Source organism: Notolepis coatsorum (assembly GCF_963971535.1).
Source record: "Notolepis coatsorum genome assembly, chromosome: 19".
Lineage (NCBI taxonomy): Eukaryota > Metazoa > Chordata > Actinopteri > Aulopiformes > Paralepididae > Notolepis > Notolepis coatsorum.
In genome coordinates, this window is record NC_140183.1 from 19359612 (window position 1) to 19387609 (window position 27998).

The window sequence follows — 27998 nt, forward strand, 5'->3', positions numbered from 1 at the left end:
GTGACGTGTGTGTGTGTGTGTGTGTGTGTGTGTCTGTGTGTGTGTGTGTGTCTGTGTGTGTGAGAGAGAGTGTGTGTGTCTCTCTTTGTGTGTGTGTGTCTGTGTGTGTGTGTGTGTGTGTGTGTGTGTGTGTGTGTGTGTGTGTGTGTGTGTGTGTGTGTGTGTGTGTGTGTGTGTGTGTGTGTGTGTGTGTGTGTGTGTGTGTGTGTGTGTGTGTGAGAGAGAGAGAGAGAGAGAGTGTGTGTGTGTGTGTGTCTTTCTCTCACTGTATGTAGTTACTCTTGTCTTTCCCACTCTGGGAACTTTCCAAGCTACACAAAAGAGAGAGAGGGGGGGGGGGGTAAAAAATAATAGGGGTATAGAGTGCAACTGAACCGTAAAATGAGGGAGAGGGGGGTGAAGAGAGAGGGGTGAAGAGAGGGAGGAGGTGAAGAGAGGAGAGGAGAGGAGAAGAGAGGAGAGGAGAGGAGAGGAGTTCATTCCTGCGTGTTGTGTGTGCATCTGGGTTAGGGTTAGAATATTACTGTGTTAATATGACTGATTAACCAGCAGCTAATGATCTTTGATGCTCTCCACATTTAGATACAAACACACTGAAACAAAAGCTGAGGACAAATGCCACATGTGATGTCAGGCATACGTAATCACAACGTGCTGTCGTGAAGGACATGTGATAAACAGACTCTACTGCAGACCTCTGGTGAACTACTGGAGGTAGAGAGACTACTGCAGACCTCTGAACTAGAGGTAGAGAGACTACTGCAGACCTCTGAACTAGAGGTAGAGAGACTACTGCAGACCCTTGAACTAGAGGTAGAGAGACTACTGCAGACCTCTGAACTAGAGGTAGAGAGACTACTGCAGACCTCTGAACTAGAGGTAGAGAGACTACTGCAGACCTCTGAACTAGAGGTAGAGAGACTACTGCAGACCTCTGAACTAGAGGTAGAGAGACTACTGCAGACCTCTGAACTAGAGGTAGAGAGACTACTGCAGACCTCTGAACTAGAGGTAGAGAGACTACTGCAGACCTCTGAACTAGAGGTAGAGAGACTACTGCAGACCCTTGAACTAGAGGTAGAGAGACTACTGCAGACCTCTGAAATAGAGATAGAGAGACTACTGCAGACCTCTGAACTAGAGGTAGATAGACTACTGCAGACCTCTGAACTAGAGGTAGAGAGACTACTGCAGACCTCTGAACTAGAGGTAGAGAGACTACTGCAGACCTCTGGTGAACTACTGGAGGTAGAGAGACTACTGCAGACCTCTGGTGAACTACTAGAGGTAGTGAAGCTACTGCAGACCTCTCATTTATATGCAAAATAAATCAACATTGTTTTTGGCGAAGTGCCCCTTTAAGTGAAACTGTTGGGGGGTGTTTGGTTGGTCTCCTTGGTCAGACCTTTACAACATCACATGCTTCACAAAACACTAAATCATTTCCATGTCTCAGCCACACCCTACAAACAGGTGTGTGATGATTATAATGATTTGCTCCACCCTGCTCTGTTTCCATAGAGGCTAACATGGACTGTACCATTTCCTGGAGAGGGGAGGGAGGTAAATTGACTTATAAGGCTGAAATCATGAGGATTACGGGGATACAGCACGCGTTACAGGTTATTTGAAGCTTGTTTTGTTTTGTTTTGACCAGTGTCTTTTTTTCTCAAGCTATACCGCTGCTCTGATGGACAGGTGCTTCTCCGTGTGCCTGTGTTATCCCAGGTCTGTGGTAGAGTAGAGTAGGCCAGGTATTTGCCAATCAGAGAGCAGAGGGGAGGAGCCAAGTCGGTTGGCTGGCTGACTCCGTCAGAGGAGACAGATGATACTCACACACGCACGCACACACAGTCGCTCTCCTAGGAACACACACCTGGAAACATACTGATTCAAAGATAAACACACACATTGTTTCTTTCACACACACACACAAACACACAAACACAGACAGACACAAATAAAGACAAACAGACAGACACAAATAAACACAGACAGACACAAATGAACACAAACACAAACATTGACATACACTTTCTATCAATAAGCACACATCATAGATGCAGACTCACACGCTAGCATGTACAGTCACACCTTCACATAGACTTACACATGCACTCTCATGTAGACACGAACACACACACACACACACACTGGACCATGGCGTACAGCCTGCAGCAGGTATTGTTTAGTAATCCATGGTAGCAGCTAGCGGTGAGGATGGCTATGCCAACTGTCGCTGGTACACACACCAGCCTGGAGGAAGAGGAGGAAGAGGAGGAGAAGTATGTCTGTCTTCCCAGGGATGGAGAGATAGAGGAGGAGGAGGAGAAGGAGGAGGATGAAGAGCAGCAGGTTCTACTTGAAGGAGGTCTGTAGTGTTTCTAGGAGAGGAGCTGTGTCTGTACTGTTAACTAACTAGATTTGACTGTATGTACATATTAATAATATACACTATTGTATGTATGTAATAACTACATACTACTGTATCTATATACTGACTACATGTTGCTGTATGTATTCAGATTCTGATCTTTATTCTCACCTCATTTATATCTTTACAACAGAGTGGGGTATTGCTTTTATACAGTTCTACCATCACCATGTATTCGTTAACAGTAATAAGCGACAACTTATTATGATTTGGTTGTTTATTTAACCGTTTATTTAGCTCCAACAACAAATAGTTCCACAACTGCACTCATAAAACTTGGACCGTTGCCAGGCAACCTGAATGCTCTTTGCGGATCAGTTAAGTTTGGTTTTCCAGAGACTGTTGTGTAGAGTCTTGTGTAGAGACTGTTGTGTAGAGTCTTGTGTAGAGACTGTTGTGTAGAGACTGTTGTTTAGAGGCTGTTGTGTAGAGTCTTGTGTAGAGACTGTTGTGTAGAGACTGTTGTGTAGAGACTGTTGTGTAGAGTCTGTTGTGTAGAGTCTGTTGTGTAGAGGCTGTTGTGTAGAGAGACTGTTGTGTAGAGACTGTTGTGTAGAGACTGTTGTGTAGAGAGACTGTTGTGTAGAGACTGTTGTGTAGAGACTGTTGTGTAGAGTCTGTTGTGTAGAGGCTGTTGTGTAGAGAGACTGTTGTGTAGAGACTGTTGTGTAGAGACTGTTGTGTAGAGTCTGTTGTGTAGAGGCTGTTGTGTAGAGAGACTGTTGTGTAGAGACTGTTGTGTAGAGACTGTTGTGTAGAGACTGTTGTGTAGAGTCTGTTGTGTAGAGGCTGTTGTGTAGAGGCTGTTGTGTAGAGTCTGTTGTGTAGAGAGACTGTTGTGTAGAGGCTGTTGTGTAGAGGCTGTTGTGTAGAGAGACTGTTGTGTAGAGGTTGTTGTGTAGAGACTGTTGTGTAGAGACTGTTGTGTAGAGTCTGTTGTGTAGAGGCTGTTGTGTAGAGAGACTGTTGTGTAGAGACTGTTGTGTAGAGACTGTTGTGTAGAGACTGTTGTGTAGAGAGACTGTTGTGTAGATGCTGTTGTGTAGAGGCTGTTGTGTAGAGAGACTGTTGTGTAGAGGTTGTTGTGTAGAGACTGTTGTGTAGAGACTGTTGTGTAGAGGTTGTTGTGTAGAGAGACTGTTGTGTAGAGACTGTTGTGTAGAGGCTGTTGTGTAGAGGCTGTTGTGTAGAGAGACTGTTGTGTAGAGGTTGTTGTGTAGAGGTTGTTGTGTAGAGTCTGTTGTGTAGAGTCTGTTGTGTAGAGGCTGTTGTGTAGAGAGACTGTTGTGTAGAGGTTGTTGTGTAGAGACTGTTGTGTAGAGAGACTGTTGTGTAGAGGCTGTTGTGTAGAGACTGTTGTGTAGAGAGACTGTTGTGTAGAGGCTGTTGTGTAGAGGTTGTTGTGTAGAGACTGTTGTGTAGAGGCTGTTGTGTAGAGACTGTTGTGTAGAGAGACTGTTGTGTAGAGGCTGTTGTGTAGAGGCTGTTGTGTAGAGAGACTGTTGTGTAGAGGTTGTTGTGTAGAGACTGTTGTGTAGAGACTGTTGTGTAGAGACTGTTGTGTAGAGAGACTGTTGTGTAGAGGTTGTTGTGTAGAGGTTGTTGTGTAGAGAGACTGTTGTGTAGAGAGACTGTTGTGTAGAGGTTGTTGTGTAGAGGTTGTTGTGTAGAGAGACTGTTGTGTAGAGGTTGTTGTGTAGAGACTGTTGTGTAGAGAGACTGTTGTGTAGAGACTGTTGTGTAGAGACTGTTGTGTAGAGAGACTGTTGTGTAGAGGTTGTTGTGTAGAGACTGTTGTGTAGAGACTGTTGTGTAGAGGTTGTTGTGTAGAGACTGTTGTGTAGAGGTTGTTGTGTAGAGACTGTTGTGTAGATGTTGTTGTGTAGAGGCTGTTGTGTATAGGTTGTTGTGTAGAGACTGTTGTGTAGAGGCTGTTGTGTAGAGACTGTTGTGTAGAGACTGTTGTGTAGAGGCTGTTGTGTAGAGACTGTTGTGTAGAGGCTGTTGTGTAGAGACTGCTGTGTAGAGACTGTTGTGTAGAGGCTGTTGTGTAGAGGTTGTTGTGTAGAGGCTGTTGTGTAGAGGCTGTTGTGTAGAGACTGTTGTGTAGAGACTGTTGTGTAGAGGCTGTTGTGTAGAGGCTGTTGTGTAGAGACTGTTGTGTAGAGGCTGTTGTGTAGAGGCTGTTGTGTAGAGGTTGTTGTGTAGAGACTGTTGTGTAGAGGCTGTTGTGTAGAGGCTGTTGTGTAGAGGCTGTTGTGTAGAGACTGTTGTGTAGAGACTGTTGTGTAGAGACTGTTGTGTAGAGGTTGTTGTGTAGAGGCTGTTGTGTAGAGGCTGTTGTGTAGAGACTGTTGTGTAGAGGTTGTTGTGTAGAGACTGTTGTGTAGAAACTGTTGTGTAGAGGCTGTTGTGTAGAGGTTGTTGTGTAGAGGTTGTACTGGGTGTGTCCTCTAAAATGGTTTTAATGTTTAAACAAGGTCTTGACACCCAGACATAAAGTATAGATATTCCAGTCATAAATAATGCTACTGCAGTTGATGTAGTCCAGTCATGTATTATTCATTACTGAACTATATATTTTATTTTCATGTTTCATCAGTTGGTTATGTATTGTAGTTATTACCAGGCAGCACCAGTGTTTTTTAAAGGTGCATTTTGAATTAATCTGATTTTTAACCTGAATCCTAACATTCTGTTGTGAGGAGGACATGTGATAATCATCACCAGACATCAACCTTTCCTCAGTCTACTATTGAACTGCAGACACTATCTTCTCAACTATTTCTCAACCGTTCCTCCATCATTCCTTCTACAGTTGAAGATATTTGAGGAAATAGCTTCTCGGCTATAGTGACATGACCAGTGATGCCACAGATTACTTGTAAAAAATAATCTGATTACTGATTACTGATTACTCCTTTAAAAAGTAATTACTTGATTATCAAAGTAACTTAGTTACTTTGAAAGTAACTAGGTTACTAAGTCGTCGTTGTCGTCCCTGCTGCTGCCACAACATAAGAATGACAACAGTTTTATTTTTTTTAAATGTCATAAATCATGATTGGCTGCTCAGACAGGTCATCATGAGACGTCATCAGCCATCAGGCCATATAAGGTCACTCACAACTGTCCACTGCTCAGGCACTCTAGGACAGTGGTTCCCAAACTAAATAAAATAAAAATTTGTATTATAGTTTGGTATTCTCATGTGTGTGTGGCTGTGTGCGTGCGTGCGTGCGGTCCCATCTCCGGTCTAGCTGACTGTACCCCTGGCTCTCTTATCATCAGCATTATGAGATAGTAACTAAATAGTAACGCACAGCCACTTGGAAAAGTAACTGTAATCAGATTACTGGCTTGTAAAAAGTAACACGTTAGATGACTATTTACTGAAAAAAGTAATCAGATTAGAGTAACTAGTTACTGGCATCACTGGACACGACTAACTTTGTGTTAGTTAGTGGATAACTATCCGGAGCTAGTATGAGGAACAGCATGGAGAAAGGACTCTACCGATCAACAACAGCACTGGTTGCAAATAGGCCTTTTATGTGTTGAGTCTAGTCAGAGCGCAGACCCATCCCATTGAAAACCAGTGGATGAGGTCAAAGAGCGCGGGATATCAACAGATCCCTGAACAGTTCCGGCAGGAATAGTCTAAACTGATAGAGACATCTCTAAATAGACCGATGGTCATAATACAGTAGCAATGGCTGCTTCCGCCAAGTACTAACTGAATATTGTGTAGACATTTTCAGATGGTATTTTTCGTTTTTGTTTTTAAAGTGGAAGTTGTAGGGTATAATGTGTAAATAATACATTTAATCTGTTCAGGTCCATTCAGCTCTGTCCAAGTCTAATGACAAGGAAGGAATGTCTAGCAGGCTTTTAAATAGGCTAAAATTAACGGGGCTAACATAATCTAATATTACACTGTAATTACTGTCCTACAAAGAGCTTGGTCTCCCTGTGTGTGCGTTGTGTGTGTGTGTGTGTGTGTGTGTGTGTGTGTGTGTGTGTGTGTGTGTGTGTGTGTGTGTGTGTGTGTGTGTGTGTGTGTGTGTGTGTGTGTGTGTGTGTGTGTGTGTGTGTGTGAGTTTGTTTATGTGTGTGTGTGTTGTTGAGCATGCTGGTTGGTTGCCATGGTAACATTCCCCGCCCCCCTAACACACACTCGGGAGAGAAAGATTGGAAACCATTAACAGCTTCACTCTCTTGATTGATTGAATTGATTGATTGAATTGATTGATTGATTGATTGATTGATTGATTGAATTGATTGAAAACTTTATTAACAGAGTGCAGAATGGGTACAATACAGTACAGCTCAATACACACAATTGTTAAGGGGATGCACACCAGAGAAAGACTTTTGTCTTGTTTACATCAGGGTCCCCCATTTTCAATTCATCAGGACATATATGACATACATGACATACAGATAGACAGTACTGCTACATCTATACATTTATGACATACCAGATTTGCAAATACAGTACTGTTTGTGATACAAAAAGAGTCCAGAAAAGGGAGTAAATACATTTGACGTAAAAACTGTACATTGGAGGTTGGGTGGGGTTGGGTGGGGGGGGGGTTGGGTAGGAGGGGTTGGGGGGGGGAAACACTGTACAACTGTACAAGCAAAACTGTACATTGGAATATTGACAACCATACTAGGTAATTTACTGTACATTGGAGGGGGTTGGGGGGGGGAAACACTGTACAAACAAGCAAAACTGTACATTGGAATATTGACAATCTCTCTCTCTCTCTCTCTCTCTCTCTCTCTCTCTCTCACTCTCTCTTACTCACTCTCTATTCTCTCTCTCTCTCTCTCTCTCTCTCTCTCTCTCTCTCTCTCTCCCTCTCTCTCTCTCTCTCCATCTCTCTCTAGTAGCCATCCTCTCAGTATCTTGTAAACTTGATGTAAATGTGTCATTTGAATCTGACTGGTCTGCTTTGCATCTCTTTCCATTTTTGGAGGCTGAGAGAGACAGAAAGAGAGAGAGAGAGATAGAAAGAGAGAGGGGGGAGAGTGAGAGAGGCAGAGAGAGAGATAGAGAGAGAGGTCAGAGGTATGTTATAGTTATAGAGCATGTCTATTGATATAGTTGACCTGTGGTGTCAGTATGGACGGTCGGCCAAGCCGGAGGCACCACAGCCGGATTCGATCCCACTGTCTCTCTGTGGTGGTAGACAGACGCTTAGTCCGCTGCGCTACCCGGCCGCCCTACTTTTGTTTTTCCACTTTAGTTGTAAATGCCATAACAATACAGTAAATTACCTTTTATCCAAATATTAACTATTAAATAAAGGTTGTAATCTGTAAATGTATTCGATTTTACTGTAATTTGACAGTAAGTATTTGGCAACCATTGCTGCCTGACATTTACAGTCTTCTTTTTTTTACAGTAAATAACAGTATGTCTGAGGCGCTTGTTACACTCAGTGTTTTTGTGCTCGTTTTTATACGTTTTTTAATACGTTTGCTGTCCCTTTTACATAGAAATGCCGTTTTTGGCGGATACGTTGTGGCCCTACTGAAAACGCAAAATTGTGTTTTCCGTTTTGGAGTAGCGCCAAAACTCGCCGACAACAGTCGTGTAATCTGCGCGGAGCCGTTGTTGCTCAACGCCCATGCGCAGTAGACTGTCAGACTGCAGTGTAACCTACAGCCCGCGCGCAGCACCATGTATATCCCTCCTGTCTGGCTGTCTGTCTTGAGCCCGGGGAGCAGCACCGAGCAGCGGCCGAGGAGCAGCCCGCGCGCAGCACCGTGTATCTCTCCTGTCTGGGCTGTCTGTCTCGAGCAGCAGCCCGAGCAGCACCGAGCAGCAGCAGCCCCCATGCCTCGCCTCATCTCTCCTGCCTCGAGCAGCACCGAGCATAATGCCATAACGTTATTTCGCGAGCCCAGCTGTCAGAAACTGTACATTGTAACGTTAACACAGCGCACCCTAACTGCTTGTGTATTCTAGCAGTGTTTTAGAGGTTATTTTGTACAGTACCTTTATCTGCACTGAAACATACATTTCTACAGTACATGCAGTTGTTGGTAGATAACCGTGATTATGTTTATTTATTTATCTATCTCTCTGTGAGCAAAACTTATTAATATTACATATGTGTTGGCGGAATCACGAATGTTTGTTATGAATAAAACGCCCGAAAGTTACAAAGTAGCCTACAGTTGACAGCTGGGCTGTGTTAACGTTACAATGTACAGTCGGGCGAAATAACGTTATGAATGCCCGAAATAACATAGCATTACAAAGTACAGTTGACAGCTGGGCTGTGTTAAAGTTACAATGTACAGTCCCGCGAAATAACGTTATGAATGCGCGAAATAACAACATTACAAAGTACAATGTTATGAATGCCAGAAATAACGTCACAAAGTACAGGTCCAGCTCAGTATGATGTCATAATCAAACATTCTAGAACATAGGTGTTATGGTTTGTAACCGACCCCAATCGCACAACACAAGACAGGTATGATGGTTTGCCAAGAAACAGATATTTATTTAGAACAGGGAAAAAGGGCACTGTCCCTTTAAGGGAGAAAACACAAAACACTGGAATAACACAAGAGGGGAAGGTAAAGTGCCTTTAAGAGGCGGGCAGGAAAAGGGAACACTATGGGAAGGTAAGGGAACGCCTAAGGGAAGGTTAAGGGAACGCCTAGGGAAACAGAGGAACTAGAGACTAGGAGAACTAGGGATAAGGAACTAGGTGGAACTAGAAGGGGAGAACTTGGGACCAGGAACTAGGTGGAACTAGAAGGGGAGAACTAGGGGCAGAGGGGACTGAGGACCGCGGAGGCGGGCTGGGGAACAGGGAGGAACTGGGGACAGAGAACCGCGGAGGCGGGCTGGGGACAGGGAGGAACTGGGGACTGGTGGGAAAACATCTGGGCCGCTCTGCAGAACAGAGGAGAGGGTTAATATTCAAAGGGAACAAACAGAGCAGATGCAGAACAGTCCAAATAACAAAGTAACAAAGTAAATACTATCTTCGTGTGAATAAACACACAGTGGGAGATGAAATGTCCAAAATAATATCCACGAGAGAACAAAACAGAGTGGGAGATGAAATGTCCAAACTAATAACTAAGTGAGAACTAAAGGAGGCAATACGCTGGGGAACAGCAGCGGGACGAGGGCAAGGGGCATTACGCTGAGTGAGTGACATCACAATCAAAACTCACCCAGGCGTATGCGTAAAGGTACAGGGACAGCAGCGGGGACGGGGGCAAGGGCACTACGCTGAGTGAGTGACATCACAATCAAAACTCACCCAGGCGTATGCGTAAAGGTACAGGGACAGCAGCGGGAACGGGGGCAAGGGCACTACGCTGAGTGAGTGACATCACAATCAAAACTCACCCAGGCGTATGCGTAAAGGTACAGGGACAGCAGCGGGAACGAGGGCAAGAGGCATTACGCTGAGTGAGTGACATCACAATCAAAACTCACCCAGGCGTATGCGTAAAGGAACAGGGACAGCAACGGGGCGAGGGCATCGCCACCGGGTGGCTGGCTGTCCGAGCCGAGGGACAGAGTGCTGGAACAGTGGCGGTGGCGAGGGTGTCGTCCACCGGGTAGCCGACTGTCGGAGCCGAGGAACAGAGTGCTGGAACAGTGGCGGTGGCGAGGGTGTCGTCCACCGGGTAGCTGCTGTCGGAGCCGAGGAACAGAGTGGCGCGCCACACCTTGGTGTGCGCGTCGGAACAGAGAGCTGGAACAGTGGCGGTGGCGAGGGTGTCGTCCACCGGGTAGCCGCTGTCGGAGCCGAGGAACAGAGTGCGCGCCACACCTTGGTGTGCGCGTCGGAACAGTGGCGGTGGCGAGGGTGTCGTCCACCGGGTAGCCGCTGTCGGAGCCGAGGAACAGAGTGCGCGCCACACCTTGGTGTGCGCGTCGGAACAGTGGCGGTGGCGAGGGTGTCGTCCACCGGGTAGCCGCTGTCGGAGCCGAGGAACAGAGTGCGCGCCACACCTTGGTGTGCGCGTCGGAACAGAGAGACGCCTCGGGGTGCGTCTGCGAGGAGGAGTGTGCCAAGCACGAAGGTCTGGAAGATGCGCGTCGGCGCGCTGAGGTCTGGAGAGCGTGCCAAGCTCGAAGGTCTGGAAGATGCGCGTCTGTGCGCTGGTACGGAGGAGCGTGCCAAGCTCGAAGGTCTGGAAGATGCGCGTCAGTGCGCTGGTACGGAGAAGCGTGCCAAGCTCGAAGGTCTGGAAGATGCGCGTCTGTGCGCTGGTACGGAGGAGCGTGCCAAGCTCGAAGGTCTGAAGTGGAACACTGGAATACCTCCCGTAGAGGATTAGAGAGCGCAGTACAGTGTCTCCCTCCAGGCAAACGGCGGCAGGTGGCGAAGGCTTGAGCGCATCTGGCGCGCTGGTCTGGAGTGGAACACTGGAATACCTCCCGTAGAGAATTAGAGAGCGCAGTACAATGTCTCCCTCCAGGCAAACGGCGACAGGTGGCCAAAGCCCTTGAAGATGCGCGTTGCGCGCTGGTGACTGGAGAGCGTGCCAAGCCCGAGGGTCCGGGAGATGCGCGTTGGTCTAGATGTGCGTCAGGACGAACAGCTGCGCTGGGGTCTGCAGTGGAGCGCTGGGGTGCCTCCCGTGGAAGTTACAGGGAGCGCAGAACAGTCTCCTCCACAGGCTACGGCGACAGCAGACGAAGGCTGGAGCAAACATCTCAAGGCTGGAGAGATCCATCTTACAGCATTGGTAGACCAGAGGATCTCCCGAAAGAGTCTAGATGTTAGAGAATATGACTCAGCATGAATACAACACAACCCCACGCCGAAACGAGGGGAAGAGCCCTGGTATTTAAAGCCCACAGGGGAACTAATTAGCCTGCCACCACAGGTGCGAGAGGTAATTGATAATAGTCCAGGTGTGGCCACTGAGAGTAAACGAGAGTAAAGAACGAGAGGGTGGGGGCTAGAGAGAGTGAGTGAGAAGGGAATTTCTAACAGTAGGCTTTAAAGAAACAGAGAAAAGGTGGTGAGCAGCGGGCAAAACCTCACAGTACCCCCCCCTCAACGGGAGCCACCCGGCGACCCAAAACAAATACAGACAGAGTGGCAGGGGGCAAAACAAGAGGTACTGGCCAAGCCAGCAGGGGAAGCCACCACAAGAGTGGGGCTAGCAAAAGAAACAGGGTCGCCGAGGGGTAACTAGGGTAGCAGAGGGGCAACTGGTCTAGAGGAACTGGGTCTAGAGAACTAGTCTAGCGAACTGGGCAAGAGAACTGGTCTAGAGAACTGGTTTAGAGAACTGGTCTAGAGAACTGGTCTAGAGGAACTGGTCTAGAGGAACTGGGTCTAGAGAACTGGTCTAGAGCAACTGGTCTAGAGGAACTGAGGGGCAAGCAGGGTAGCTAAGGGGTAACCATGGAAGCACCGGGAAAGGGCTAGCAGAGGGAAGGTTAGCTGCCAGGGCACTGATAGCTACAGGGCCTATGCTAGCTGTACTGCTACATCAACATAGAGGCTGCGCAAGCTGCCGGAGCCAGGCTAGCAGAGGGAAAGGGTAGCTGCCAGGGCACTGATAGCTACAGGGCCTATGCTAGCTGTACTGCTACATCAACATAGAGGCTGCGCTAGCTGCCGGAGCTAGGCTGGCAGACAGGGCTGGACCAGCATGAGAGCACAAGCTAGCTGGAAGGACAGTCCTAGCTGTGTGAGAAAAACTGACCTTGCTAGCTGAAAGGGCAGTCCTAGCAGTGGGATAAACTACACAAAAAGTGGAGGCCATGCAGAGGGACCGGGTTAGCTGCTTGGGCCTGGCTAGCTACAGGGCCTATGCCAGCTGCAAGGCTGCATTAACATAGAGGCTGTGCTAACAGCCGGGGCCAAGCTAGCAGACCGGGGCCATGCAGAGGGAAACTGGGTTAGCCGCCAGGGCATGGCTAGCTACAGGGCCTATGCCAGCAGCAAGGGCTGCATAAACATAGAGGCTGTGCTAGCAGCCGGGGCTAAGCTAGCAGACAGGGGCTCTGCTGAGGGACTGGGTTAGCTGCCAGGGCATGGCTAGCTACAGGGGGGTCAAACAGGGCAAAACGGGAAGCAAACAGGGGAGCTAACCGGGGAGACTAACAAGCTAAACAGGGGAGTAACAGGCTAACAAGGGAGCTAAACAGGACTAACAGGGAAGCTAAACTGGGCAAACAGGGAAGCTAACAGGGCTAACAGGGGAGCTAGAGGGGAGACTAACAAGCTAACAGGGGAGCTAACAGGGCTAACAGGGGAGCTAGAGGGAACAAGAAAAAAAAAGGCAAACTCAACATACACCGTCTGTGCTGGCTGGGGTCGTCGATTTGGTGGGGTCGTACTGTTATGGTTTGTAACCGACCCCAATCGCACAACACAAGACAGGTATGATGGTTTGCCAAGAAACAGATATTTATTTAGAACAGGGAAAAAGGGCACTGTCCCTTTAAGGGAGAAAACACAAAACACTGGAATAACACAAGAGGGGAAGGTAAAGTGCCTTTAAGAGGCGGGCAGGAAAAGGGAACACTATGGGAAGGTAAGGGAACGCCTAAGGGAAGGTTAAGGGAACGCCTAGGGAAACAGAGGAACTAGAGACTAGGAGAACTAGGGATAAGGAACTAGGTGGAACTAGAAGGGGAGAACTTGGGACCAGGAACTAGGTGGAACTAGAAGGGGAGAACTAGGGGCAGAGGGGACTGAGGACCGCGGAGGCGGGCTGGGGAACAGGGAGGAACTGGGGACAGAGAACCGCGGAGGCGGGCTGGGGACAGGGAGGAACTGGGGACTGGTGGGAAAACATCTGGGCCGCTCTGCAGAACAGAGGAGAGGGTTAATATTCAAAGGGAACAAACAGAGCAGATGCAGAACAGTCCAAATAACAAAGTAACAAAGTAAATACTATCTTCGTGTGAATAAACACACAGTGGGAGATGAAATGTCCAAAATAATATCCACGAGAGAACAAAACAGAGTGGGAGATGAAATGTCCAAACTAATAACTAAGTGAGAACTAAAGGAGGCAATACGCTGGGGAACAGCAGCGGGACGAGGGCAAGGGGCATTACGCTGAGTGAGTGACATCACAATCAAAACTCACCCAGGCGTATGCGTAAAGGTACAGGGACAGCAGCGGGGACGGGGGCAAGGGCACTACGCTGAGTGAGTGACATCACAATCAAAACTCACCCAGGCGTATGCGTAAAGGTACAGGGACAGCAGCGGGAACGGGGGCAAGGGCACTACGCTGAGTGAGTGACATCACAATCAAAACTCACCCAGGCGTATGCGTAAAGGTACAGGGACAGCAGCGGGAACGAGGGCAAGAGGCATTACGCTGAGTGAGTGACATCACAATCAAAACTCACCCAGGCGTATGCGTAAAGGTACAGGGACAGCAACGGGGCGAGGGCATCGCCACCGGGTGGCTGGCTGTCCGAGCCGAGGGACAGAGTGCTGGAACAGTGGCGGTGGCGAGGGTGTCGTCCACCGGGTAGCCGACTGTCGGAGCCGAGGAACAGAGTGCTGGAACAGTGGCGGTGGCGAGGGTGTCGTCCACCGGGTAGCTGCTGTCGGAGCCGAGGAACAGAGTGGCGCGCCACACCTTGGTGTGCGCGTCGGAACAGAGAGCTGGAACAGTGGCGGTGGCGAGGGTGTCGTCCACCGGGTAGCCGCTGTCGGAGCCGAGGAACAGAGTGCGCGCCACACCTTGGTGTGCGCGTCGGAACAGTGGCGGTGGCGAGGGTGTCGTCCACCGGGTAGCCGCTGTCGGAGCCGAGGAACAGAGTGCGCGCCACACCTTGGTGTGCGCGTCGGAACAGTGGCGGTGGCGAGGGTGTCGTCCACCGGGTAGCCGCTGTCGGAGCCGAGGAACAGAGTGCGCGCCACACCTTGGTGTGCGCGTCGGAACAGAGAGACGCCTCGGGGTGCGTCTGCGAGGAGGAGTGTGCCAAGCACGAAGGTCTGGAAGATGCGCGTCGGCGCGCTGAGGTCTGGAGAGCGTGCCAAGCTCGAAGGTCTGGAAGATGCGCGTCTGTGCGCTGGTACGGAGGAGCGTGCCAAGCTCGAAGGTCTGGAAGATGCGCGTCAGTGCGCTGGTACGGAGAAGCGTGCCAAGCTCGAAGGTCTGGAAGATGCGCGTCTGTGCGCTGGTACGGAGGAGCGTGCCAAGCTCGAAGGTCTGAAGTGGAACACTGGAATACCTCCCGTAGAGGATTAGAGAGCGCAGTACAGTGTCTCCCTCCAGGCAAACGGCGGCAGGTGGCGAAGGCTTGAGCGCATCTGGCGCGCTGGTCTGGAGTGGAACACTGGAATACCTCCCGTAGAGAATTAGAGAGCGCAGTACAATGTCTCCCTCCAGGCAAACGGCGACAGGTGGCCAAAGCCCTTGAAGATGCGCGTTGCGCGCTGGTGACTGGAGAGCGTGCCAAGCCCGAGGGTCCGGGAGATGCGCGTTGGTCTAGATGTGCGTCAGGACGAACAGCTGCGCTGGGGTCTGCAGTGGAGCGCTGGGGTGCCTCCCGTGGAAGTTACAGGGAGCGCAGAACAGTCTCCTCCACAGGCTACGGCGACAGCAGACGAAGGCTGGAGCAAACATCTCAAGGCTGGAGAGATCCATCTTACAGCATTGGTAGACCAGAGGATCTCCCGAAAGAGTCTAGATGTTAGAGAATATGACTCAGCATGAATACAACACGACCCCACGCCGAAACGAGGGGAAGAGCCCTGGTATTTAAAGCCCACAGGGGAACTAATTAGCCTGCCACCACAGGTGCGAGAGGTAATTGATAATAGTCCAGGTGTGGCCACTGAGAGTAAACGAGAGTAAAGTATGGTCTAATGTATAAGTATGTTTTCATCTCTTTCTGCAACTTTCTCCAGAACGTGATATATAGCCCCAAATGCATTATATTGATGATGAAATACAGTTTGATGGCAATCAGCGCGATATAAAAAATTCCAACTAGACGTACTTCTAGAAGTTACTACACGTCATCTGATGTTGACCGGATGGGCGAGGGGGCGTTTTATAATTCCGTGGGCAGCGTTATACCAATCATCTAATGTGGGTCAAATGTTGATAAAAGCAGTTAGTATCGAAGATGGTAACGTTACACGCTGAAACTCACCCCAGTCTCCGCGCGCCGTTGGGCGATCATCGTCGAGTAGAAATTTTATCATTATGGGATATATTATTACCCGGTCCATCTCCAGCTTGTATAATGGTATATATGTCCAAATCATGTTGTTTATCGAGTTATTGGCAATCGATCGCTATGTAGAGTGACGAGCTAGAGTGCCGGAACCTATCCCGAGTGGCCGGAAGCAATACGGACATCTAGCACAACCTCTACTGCGCTTCCTGTTAAGCGCTTGCGCCGATCGGCCACCAGATGGCGCTCCTGAACCGCCAGAGAGCTCAGTGGGTCCTGCTGGTGAATCTCAGGCCAGCGGAGGGGGAATATGAATCCGATTCCAGATTTTTGAAATATTGATATAAGGACGCTGTACAGCGTCCCCCGGCAACTTTAGCATGGCCAGCAATGACGCTGTAAAGCGTTTTTAGGCAGTCAAAGTGTTAATCTTGGGTTAAAAAATAGCGGCGTTAAAATAATTGTGGGTTAATGCGTTAATAAAGCTTTGACAGCCTTAGTTATTACACATTCTTACACATACATGTGTGTTGAACATCTGAGGTATTGATGAAGTAACAAAGGAAAAAAGCCAAAAGCACTTACTCCTCAGACATTCTTTGACAATTTTACAGCCCAAAATACAAAAAAGATCCAGGCGGAATAGGTAACAAAGGGTTGAAGAAATATTGTCTGAACTGTCCGATGCAAGCTGGCTGTGTGACATAACCGAGCATCTCGCTCAATTGAATAAGAAGCTGTAGGGACGCAAACAAGTCCCACCCAAAACTTGACCAATATAGTTAGTATAGTGAGACAACCCTTATTTTGTTATTTTTGAGTACAGTTACAGTTGTGTGTTCATGCAGACACATAATAGCAATTTCATTACAAATTGAAAATGGGGGACCCTGATGTAAACAAGTCGAAAGTCTTTCTCTGGTCTGCATCCCCTTAACAATTGTGTGTATTGAGCTGTACTGTACTGTACCCATTCTGCAATCTGTTAATTAAAGTTAATTAAACTATCTTCCATTAGTTGGATGTATGGCCTCTGCAAGGTTGTGTGCAGCCATTTGTTTTTGTAACATCTGCTACATCTGTCCCACGTGTTCTTTGCAGCTCACAGTTGTTAGTTCTGCCCCTCTTGTCTGTGACAAAAAGGTTTTGAACAAACTTAATGTCATAGCTTGTATTTGATGATATTCTTCTTTGTTATTTACTTGAATGGTTTGATCATTGATTGATGGAGTAATATGGGGTTCTGATAAACTAAAATTATTTGTTAAAATAACATAAGCTAACATATATTTTTACATCTATGCAAATGCATATGCAATATGTATAACTTGAATAAGTAATAAATACAGAAACAACATGTTTAACAATATGTAAATGAGTAGCTACATTTATTTTACATTACATTAACATTTATACGGTCTTTGGCCCTTTGAGGGCAACCATAATGCTGATGTGGCCCTCTGTGAAAATGAGTTTGACACCCCTGTTCTAGAACATTTGTGATGTCACAGTATGATGTCATAATCAAACATTCTAGAACATTTGTGTATCTATTCAACAATTCTCTCACAGCTGAGTGTGGACGACAGCGGGGATGAGGGAGAGTAACTACCTCCCCGCGAATGCTCAGTGCTGAATTCGAGACCAGATCCGTTGTGGTCTGACCACGCCTCGTTCTGACAAAAACAAAGTACTTGGGTTGCAAACGAAAGTTTGACTCGCCTCCCGCTACATTGCGGCGAAACTCATCTGAAAATGAAACGAAAATGAAACGAAAGTCTCCCTGCAGCCTGAGGTGGAATCGTAAAGAGGAACGCCACCCAGTTTTAAGATTTCTTCCTGTGCAATTCTTCCCGCGACAGTTCAGTCAGTATTTGTGAACACGCACCGCTCTCTCCTGAAGCTAGAGATCCAGAGAGAGAACCCTCCAGTCGGTGATGTCACTGGGATGTAAAATGTAGGCAGTGAATAGACAGTGAATAGAGCTCTGAATCCAAATAAGGTTTTTACTTCTGGTTCAGACCTTCTAGCAACGCTAGAATATAAACCTCATTTGGTTGTAAGAGCTCACAAATATCTTATGGCCTCATAAAGTCAGCGCTCCATTCATTTATGAATCTATCTGTTATTTATTAACTTCATCAGAATTTCACAAGAAATGATTACATGAAATCATATTGCCACACTCCAGTAAGTACCCCACCCATCACCCCTGCTCCCCTATTCCACGGCATCCTGAATACCCAACAGCAGACCACCCAAACACCAACCACTGGCCCACATGAGCAGCAGACAGCCGCGCCGCACGTATACCCAGTGCACGGACGGCGACGGCAGAACAAGCCACAACGCAGCAGAAAACCCTGAAAGCACATCAAGCCCCCGCAACCCCATGGCAGCCTCCCTTAATCGTCCACTAAGGGCTAGATCCACAAAGAATGGATTGCACGGTGCAAGTTGCACCCTTACAATTCATTATGAATTGAAAATGGGGGACCCTGATGTAAACAAGACGAAAGTCTTTCTCTGGTCTGCATCCCCTTAACAATTGTGTGTATTGAGCCGCACTGTATTGTACCCATTCTGCAATCTGTAATAAAATGTTCAATCAATCAATCAATCAATCAATACTATTACATTCATTTTGGTAATAAATACTTTTAACCTGTGCAGTGATTGATTGAATGAAAATTTGATTAACAGAATGCAGAATGGGTACAATACAGTACGGCTCAATACACACAATTTACTTTCGTCTTGTTTACATCAGGGTCCCCCATTTTCAATTCATGAATTGTAAGTAAGGGTGTAATTAGTACCGTGCAATCCATTCTTTGTGGATCTAGCCTAGCCCTAAGTATCTTGTATATTTATTCCCACTCCTCAGCCTCCCTAAGTGTACTCCATATATCCCTAAACACCTATAGACTGTCATTACCTTGTACACTACCAATAGCCCCTCTATTATGCTGTGATGCCTTACCTGCCTTTGCCATGTTATTTATGATTTGTTTATTCATTCTAGTATATAAATTGATGATGGGTTAGCCTGTGTGTATATGTACTGTATATGTACTGTATATACACGGGCACACGTGTGTGTGTGTGTGTGTGTGTGTGTGTGTGTGTGTGTGTGTGTGTGTGTGTGTGTGTGTGTGTGTGTGTGTGTGTGTGTGTGTGTGTGTGTGTGTGTGTGTGTGTGTGTGTGTGTGTGTGTGTGTGTGTGTGTGTGTGTGTGTGTGTGTGTGCCTGCCTAGTGTCTACTTCTTGGGAATTTGATATGTCTGACTCATCAGCTGATAAGACTCAGTGAAAGGAATGAGGGAGACAGACAGACAGAGAGAGAGAGAGGGAGGGAGAGAGAGAGAAAGAGACAGAGAGAGATCCGTGTGTCTCAGTTAGCTTGCCATGCTATCTATGTCACAGGTCAATACTGCTGTCATAGCAACACATAGACTGACATGTGAGAGAGTTGAGCCAGAAGGAGATGTATCCTACACAGTGTGTCATTTTCAGCATTAACTACTCTGGTCACATAGGGCTGTGTGGATATTTAATATTATATTTGATATATGACACACATTCAAGCCAGAGTCTAGTTTAGTAGTCAAACAGCGCTAACAGTTCTCTAAATGCTCATCTAAATGTTTATATTTACACTACATAAACCTTTATTCTTACATATTGTATTCAGTTTAACGTTACTGTCCTGTGTTTAGTCACTCACAACCCTACAAGATGAAAAGGGAGCAGCAAACCATTGCATTATATTTCAGAAAGCATCCGTTTGAAAGTAAGCAGCCTGTTGAGGGCTCTATTTAGAAATGGAAAAGGGAAACAACACATATTTTATACAAATATAAATATCTACTTTCTTCTCTCTGTTCAGTGCTGTGTTCTGAGAGAGTGGGCCAGATGACGAAGACCTACAGTGATATAGATGCTGTAACACGACTACTAGAAGAGGTAAGACTTCATTATAACATACTAGTCCTCTTGTCATGTGGAAACCAGGCTCATTATAACATACTAGTACTCTTGTCATGTGGAAACCAGGCTCATTATAACATACTAGTACTCTTGTCATGTGGAAACCAGGCTCATTATAACATACTAGTGCTCTTGTCATGTGGAAACCAGGCTCATTATAACATACTAGTGCTCTTGTCATGTGGAAACCAGGCTCATTATAACATACTAGTGCTCTTGTCATGTGGAAACCAGGCTCATTATAACATACTAGTACTCTTGTCATGTGGAAACCAGGCTCATTATAACATACTAGTACTCTTGTCATGTGGGAGCTATAGACTCATTATAACATACTAGTACTCTTGTCATGTGGGAGCTATAGACTCATTATAACATACTAGTACTCTTGTCATGTGGAAACCAGGCTCATTATAACATACTAGTACTCTTGTCATGTGGAAACCAGGCTCATTATAACATACTAGTACTCTTGTCATGTGGGAGCTATAGGCTCATTATAACATACTAGTACTCTTGTCATGTGGGAGCTATAGACTCATTATAACATACTAGTACTCTTGTCATGTGGAAACCAGGCTCATTATAACATACTAGTGCTCTTGTCATGTGGAAACCAGGCTCATTATAACATACTAGTACTCTTGTCATGTGGAAACCAGGCTCATTATAACATACTAGTACTCTTGTCATGTGGAAACCAGGCTCATTATAACATACTAGTACTCTTGTCATGTGGAAACCAGGCTCGTTATAACATACTAGTGCTCTTGTCATGTGGAAACCAGGCTCGTTATAACATACTAGTACTCTTGTCATGTGGAAACCAGGCTCATTATAACATACTAGTACTCTTGTCATGTGGAAACCAGGCTAATTATAACATACTAGTGCTCTTGTCATGTGGAAACCAGACTCATTATAACATACTAGTGCTCTTGTCATGTGGAAACCAGGCTCATTATAACATACTAGTACTCTTGTCATGTGGAAACCAGGCTCATTATAACATACTAGTGCTCTTGTCATGTAGGAGCTATAGACTCATTATAACATACTAGTACTCTTGTCATGTGGGAGTTATAGACTCATTATAACATACTAGTGCTCTTGTCATGTGGAAACCAGGCTCATTATAACATACTAGTGCTCTTGTCATGTGGGAGCTATAGACTCATTATTAGGGATGTCCCGATCGAATTTTTTTGCTCCCGATCCGATCCCGATTATGTGATTTTGAGTATCTGCCGATACCGATCTTTCCCGATCCGATCTTTCACATTAGTAACCGATTTTACGCATTTTTGTCAGAAACTGGCGAAGCGAGACAAGCCCCTGTGTTGCCTCAATAGCCCCTCGAGCGCGGTGGCTCACATTACATTCACCCTGAGCCCCTGAGAATGTGCTTCATACAAAACATATTCAAAGTTTCAATCTGTTTGCACATTAGTATACATTCACAGTGTTTGACTTAGGTAATGATTTGCTCCATTTTGGTCTGAAACGCAGACGATAATCCTCACAAAGCGAATGTTGACGTTATCCAGGCGAACGTTAACTTCATTCAAGCGAGGCATTGCAATCAATACAGCTGTTTGGCAAAGCACCAGCCGCCTCCCCCATTCCTTTGTTGTTGTTTGTGGCTGTTTCTCAGGTGGCGTATTAGATTGGTTGTGTTGAACGCAGCTCTGTTCTTTCCTCTGGTCAAACTGGTCAGACTACTGCTTGACCTTAATCCTAGAACCCACCTCACCCCTGCCCACTTTGACAACCTAGGATGGCTTAGAGTAGACGACAGAGTACAGCAACTTGCAATGGGCCTGGTCTACAAGATACACGACACGACCAAGGTACCCATGTACATGTCAAAATACTTCCCAAAGGTCAGTGAATACCACGATCACAACACCAGAGGGAGCTCCATAAATCATGTTAAACCCAGATTCAGCTCAAACAAGGGACTAAACACGTTTCGCAATTATGCCACATCAATGTGGAACGCCCAACCCAAAGCTGTAAAGGAATGTGAATCACTACCCACTTTCAAAACCACTCTCAAAGAACACCTACGGGAGACTGCAATTCGAAACTGGCCCCTGTAAATGTCCTAACCCAACCCCCTCCAATGTACAGTAAATGACCAAGTATGGTTTTGTCAATATTCCAATGTACAGTTTTGTACAGCATTCCCCCCTATTCAATAACAATTTTCTCCTTATTGGACAACGACCCATTAAATACCCTAGATGGGAAGTTCAAGTTTCTCAAGTTTCTTTAATAGTTGTCATACAGAAGTACAGAATACTTTTATACAAAATGCTTCTTACTGTTGCGCTCCAGAGACTGTGCAAGACAAGATAAGTATGAAATAAAATAACATAGTAAAATTAGAAGTAAAAAAATGAGGTCACAGTGTTCAGTTTAGACATATGTACAATGTTCGATGCAGAATAGACATAGTTACCATACAATATACAATACTGTGCAGTGTACTAATATACAATACTATATAGTGCAAGGCAGAAATGGAGAAATGGGACGAGGTGCAATTTAGGTACAATTCACAGTAGGTGTACGAGTTGTAGTGCAAATCCTTTATCAATAAATATAAAGTGTAAGTGTGTTTGTGTGATCTAAAGTGTGGAGAGTGGGTGCTGCAGTGTGTTGTTTGTTTGAGTGAGTGTGTGTGCTGTGTGCATTTGATGGTTGTTGCATAGTGATTATTGTTCGTTTAGCGATTATTGTTCGTTTAGCAGCCTGATGGCCTGGGGATAGAAGCTTCTTCTGAGTCTTTCTGTGCTCGCCTTAAGACTCCGGTATCGCTTGCCTGACCGCAGCAGTTCAAAGAGGCAGTTGTTCGGGTGGCTCGAGTCCTTAATAATTCTCTTAGCCTTCCCCTTGCACCGCTTGTTGTAAATGTTCTGGAGGGTGGGAAGCCCCCCTCCAATTGTGCGTTCGGCTGAACGTGTCACTCTTTGTAGTCTGCTACGGTCTTGTGCAGTGCTATTCCCAAACCAGGAGGTGATGTTGCCGGTCAGGATGCTCTCTATTGTACATGAGTAGAAGTTCCTAAGGATCTTCTGACTGACTTGGAACTTCCTTAGGCGCCTGAGGAAGTAGAGGCGTTGTCGTGCCTTCTTCACAACACTGTCAATGTGTGTGGTCCATGTCAAGTCCTCGGATATGTGGGCTCCGAGGTACTTGAAACTGTTCACTCTCTCAACCGGTGCCCCGTCGATGCTGAGGGGGCTGTAGTCCTTGACCCCCGACCTCCTGAAGTCCACAATCATCTCTTTTGTTTTGCTGACATTCAGGGAGAGGCAGTTCTTCTGACACCACTGTGACAGGTTCTCTACCTCTTCCAGGTAGGCCCTTTCGTCGTTGGCAGAGATCAGGCCCACCACTACTGTGTCATCAGCAAATTTGATGATGGTGTTGTTGTTCCGCTGTGCTACGCAGTCATGTGTGTACAGGGAGTAGAGGAGGGGGCTCAGAACACAGCCCTGGGGGGCCCCTATGTTGAGCGTGATGGATGAGGAGGTGCAGTTGCCGGCTCTTACCACCTGGGGTCTGCCCGTCAGGAAGTCCAAGACCCACTGGCAGAGGTCATAGTTCAAGCCCAGGTCCCTGAGCTTGGCTATGAGTTTGGAGGGGACTATGGTATTGAATGCTGAGCTGTAGTCGATGAACAGCATTCTCACATAGTTCCCCTGCCTCTTGTCCAGGTGTGATGCTGCTGTGTGCAGCACATGGGCTATGGCGTCCTCCGTGGACCTGTTGGGGCGATATGCAAATTGCAGAGGGTCCAGGTTGATGGGGAGGGAGGAACAGATGTAGCCCTTCACTAGCTTCTCAAAGCACTTCATGGCTATGGAGGTGAGGGCTACAGGGCGGTAGTCGTTGAGGCAAGCGGGCGTAGATTTTTTGGGTACAGGGATGATGGTGGACTTCTTCAGACAGGTGGGGATGACAGCCTGTTCCAAGGACAGGTTGAAGATGTCAGTGAATACCGGGGCCAGTTGGTCGGCACAGACTTTTAGGACGCGGCCGGGGATGCCGTCCGGTCCTGCTGCCTTCCTGATATTCACTTTTTTAAAGATCCGTCTCACCTCATGCTCTGTTACCCTGAACACTGAGTCTCCATCAGCAGACCCCCCCCCCCCCCCCCATTGCCGTGGTTTGTAGGCTGGTGTTGTTATTCACAGCCTCAAACCTCGCATAGAAGGAATTGAGATCATTTGCTAAGGAGATGTCACTGTTCAGTTTGAGGGGGGTGCCTTTGTAGTCTGTCATTGTTCTGAGGCCCTGCCACATGCCTCTAGAGTCAGCCTGTTCAAACTGAAGTTCAACTTTATCCCTGTAACGCCGTTTTGCCTCTATTACTGCTCTCCTGACGTTGTATCTTGCCATCTTGTGTTCTTCCATGTTGCCTGTCACCAGCCCGGTGTTGTATGCTGATGTGCGCACTTTCAGAGCCTCACGGACGGATTTGTCTACCCAGGGCTTTTGATTTGGGTAGATTTTAATTTTGGTGGAGGGGATTGTTTCTTCTACCATAGTACAGACATAGTCAATCACCGTTTCGGTGTATTCGTTAATATTGGCTGTGTTATCACGGAATACACTCCAGTCTGTGCATTCCAGTACAGCTTGGAGTGACTCCTCTGACGTCACGGCCCAACGCTTAACCTCTCGCGAGACCACCGGCGTTCGCTTGAGACTTTGTTTGTACTTTGGCAAAAGAAAGATGGCGGCGTGATCGCTTTTACCGAATGGACTAAGAGCCTGTGACTTGTACCCATGTACCCTTGTACCCAAGGGAAAGGCATCCATACATTGGGGGATATCTTTGATGACTCTGGTCTCCGATCTTTCCAGGATCTATCCAACGGATATGATCTCCCCGGAAACTCCTTTTTTTTTTTTTTTTTTACAAATGAGAGCAGCTCTGAAGCCTCATGGCGTTCCATGGGACGCTCCACTAGAGCGACACCGGTTTCACAAATTATTTTATGACAGGGAGACATTGAGAGGCTTCGTCTCTGACTTTTATCTGCACTTACTTATGTCCTCATATAAGGACCTACCCCTAGATACGATTTGGAGAAAGGATATCCCTGAGTTGGATATAGATTTTGATTGGGATGCAGTCTGGGAAAATATTAGGCTATCATCACGCAACCCAGATCACCAACAGATTCATCGAAATTTTGTTCATATGACTTATTTGACCCCCAGGCGATTGAACCTAATGGGTCTCAGACCTGACTCTCGATGTACCTTGTGTCCAAACGGTGCCATTGGAACATATATGCATATGTACTGGGAGTGCCCTCCTGTTGAGATCTTCTAGGAAAATGTTACCTCTCAGCTATCAGAGATTTTCTCTCTGACCATACCGACCTTGCCTTCTGTGTTATTGTTGAATGAGGTTTCTCAATTGCCGACCTCTGTAAAGAGACTCATTGTCTGATCCCCTTCTGATTTGGGTCTGTTGGTCGTGGGCTCGGACTGGGGGGGGCCGTGGTTCGGGGTCTCTGCGGGTCGAGGCACTAAAGAGGCGTGGTGCTTTGGCTCATGGGGGTGCCGGACTGTGGGTCCTCTGGGGTTGTGGCTCGCGGCTGCCGGGTCTGGAGATGGAGGGGACTCAGGAGGCTCATTATAGTCCATGTATCTATTTTTCCTTTATAATTGTCTCTTATTTTAAGTCTGTTGGAATATTAAATTTTTATATTATGTCTTGTCATTATTATTATTGTTGTATTATTGTTATTGTTGTGTTATGTCAAAAAAAGAAACTGAATAAAAAATTTGAGTAAAAAAAAAGATGTGAACATGGTCATGTTTGTTGAATAATTTTTTTTATTTTTTTTTTTATCTTCTGAAAATCATGTGATCGCCCCCCGATCTCGATCACGTGATCGGATCGGGACATCCCTACTCATTATAACATACTAGTACTCTTGTCATGTGGGAGCTATAGGCTCATTATAACAGAGAGGCAAGATGCAAAACACAACTGAGAGAACAAGTGAGTCAGTCTCTCACACACAGATCTTAGAGGGAGGATTTGCATATGTTTATTTGGCATATTCAGTAGTGCTACGCTGTAGCCTACAGTCTAGGTTTAACTAGTACCAGGAAATAATCAATGACATGGTTTGTTAATACAATTCAATACAATGAAGTTACAAGCTGCCAGAATAGTCTTACTGTGCCTTGGCATAGATTCAACATTTTGTTTTGTTTTTTATGATGGTGGTGGAGAGCGCTGTCTAACACATTGGTCCAAAGTTGTCTCTCTCTATTCTGTTTTTACCTGGCATGTAACATCTTGCCTAGGGACCACAGTTGAAAACTAGCTACCCAGCTAACACTGACATAATTACAGTGGTTGTACTTTGTCTCATTACTGTTGAATAATGTGCACTGTCCCGTGTCACGTAATAAAAATGTGTCCCATAGGTGTTCAGTTGGGTTGAGATCTGTTGACATTTTCATACTCATCAAAACATTCAGTAACCCTTCGTACCCTGTGGATGGGTTAGGGTTAGTGTCCTGTGGATGAGTGAGGGTTAGTGTCCTGTGGATGGGTTAGACTTAGTGTCTTGTGGATGGGGGCATTGTCATTGTGGAAGAGACCACCCCTATCAGGATAGATATATGTTTCTTTATAAGATGAAGGTGCTCTCCTCTCTTCTCTCTGCTCTCTTCTCTTCTCTCTGCTATCTTCACTCTCCTCTCTTCTCTCCTCTGCTCTCTTCTCTCCTCTCTCCTCTCTGTTCTCTTCTCTCTCCTCTCTTCTCTCTCCTCTCGCTTCTCTCCTCTCTTCTCTCCTCTCTTTTCTCTCTTCTCTTCTCTCTCCTCTCTTCTCTCTCCTCTCTGCTCTCTCCTCTCTTCTCTCTGCTATCTTCTCTCATCTCTCCTCGCTTATTTCTCCTCTCTGCTCTCTTCTCTCTTCTCTCTCCTCTCTCCTCTCTTCTCTCTCCTCTCTGCTCTGTTCTCATGGTTTTAGAGGAAGGGCATTTGGGGACCATGGCCTGTAGTATTAAAGCATTACATCACGCGCAGGAGTGGGTTATGAGAATTAGACCATGCCTAGGGGTGGTAGTTAGGCCCGAGGCGCAGCCGAGGGTTGTTAGACCCCCCTAGGCATGGTCTAATTCTCATAACCCACGACTGCGCGTCGTGTAATGGCTTTTATACAATGACCGATGTCATCCAACCTTATTGCTATACACTAAACACACATTAATTGAAGATTTATTGACAAAACCATCCGCAGAAAAAGTAGTTCCCCCCAAAAAAAGAGCAGGTGTTTCCGTGTGGAAGCAGCTCGGAAGTGCAACTGTCTCTCAACTTAACACATCCAACAAACTAACACATCCAACTGCCTCTCAACTAAGACATCCAACAAACTAACACATCCTACTGTCTCTCAACTAATACATCCAACAAACTAACACATCCAACTTTTCTTTGTTTTTGAACCTACTTTCTATAGAACTTCATTCTTAGATGCTTCTATAGAAAGTAGGTAAAAAAATATATATTCTTTGCCCTATAGGGGGGGGGAAAGTTTTCTATAGGAGGGAAAAAAATCTTTTTAACCTACTTTCTATAGAAGAAGCTGGGAGGTGCGCTGTTTTAAGTGAGTAAGTGAGCCCTACGTTTGGAATCAGGGCTGGTGGTCTATCGCCCTGCTCTAAAGACAAACTCTGAGCATATAACCAACTTCGAAAGAGGGCGACTTCGAAAGAGTCGCCAAGCTTAACCAGTTGGAAACAAGGCGGACAGTAATAAAATTTGCAATCAATCAATTCAATAATCCACGCTCACTTAAAACAGTTGTTTCTATAGAAAGTAGGTTAAATCTTTTTTTTTACAAAAATTTGCAATTAATCAATCAATCAATTTGCGCAATATTTATTTTGTTCCACAATGACTCATGACCCACCAATTACATAATCCAACATTGTTTAACAAACTAACACATTCGCCGTGACAGAATCGTTTTTTATTTAGTCGTTATGACCCTATCAACATCTAAATCCATGACTGGCGGAATGATTGTAATTCGGTTGTGGGCGGGTTCTAGGACCACGAGCGTGGGGTTATGACAAATAACCACGTGTAACTTGACTGTTTTAGCCAATCAGAATCGAGAAATTTGCATGCCATTGTATAAACCAATATCACCCACCACTGATCCAGTTAATTCCAGGATAAACAGGGCTGTAACCATCAATCATATCTCTGTTGCCTTGCAGAAAGAGCGTGACCTGGAGCTGGCGGCTCGTATCGGCCAATCACTGCTGAAGAAAAATAAAACTCTGAGTGAGAGGAACGAACTGCTGGAGGAGCAAGTAGAACACATACGAGAAGAGGTAGGGAGAGAGAGAGAGAGAGAGAGAG

At 46.3% G+C, this 27998-nt stretch overlaps 1 protein-coding gene across 1 annotated transcript in view; it reads left to right on the forward strand.

Annotated features, from left to right (window-relative positions):
• Positions 1–27998, forward strand: part of LOC311246412 (trafficking kinesin-binding protein 1-like) — a 76946-nt gene that overhangs the window by 24218 nt on the left and 24730 nt on the right. The window contains exons 3-4 of the mRNA XM_084336569.1: positions 19483–19559; positions 27854–27970. Of these exons, the coding sequence (XP_084192695.1) occupies positions 19483–19559; positions 27854–27970 (194 nt within the window). The remainder of the gene's footprint in view (positions 1–19482; positions 19560–27853; positions 27971–27998) is intronic.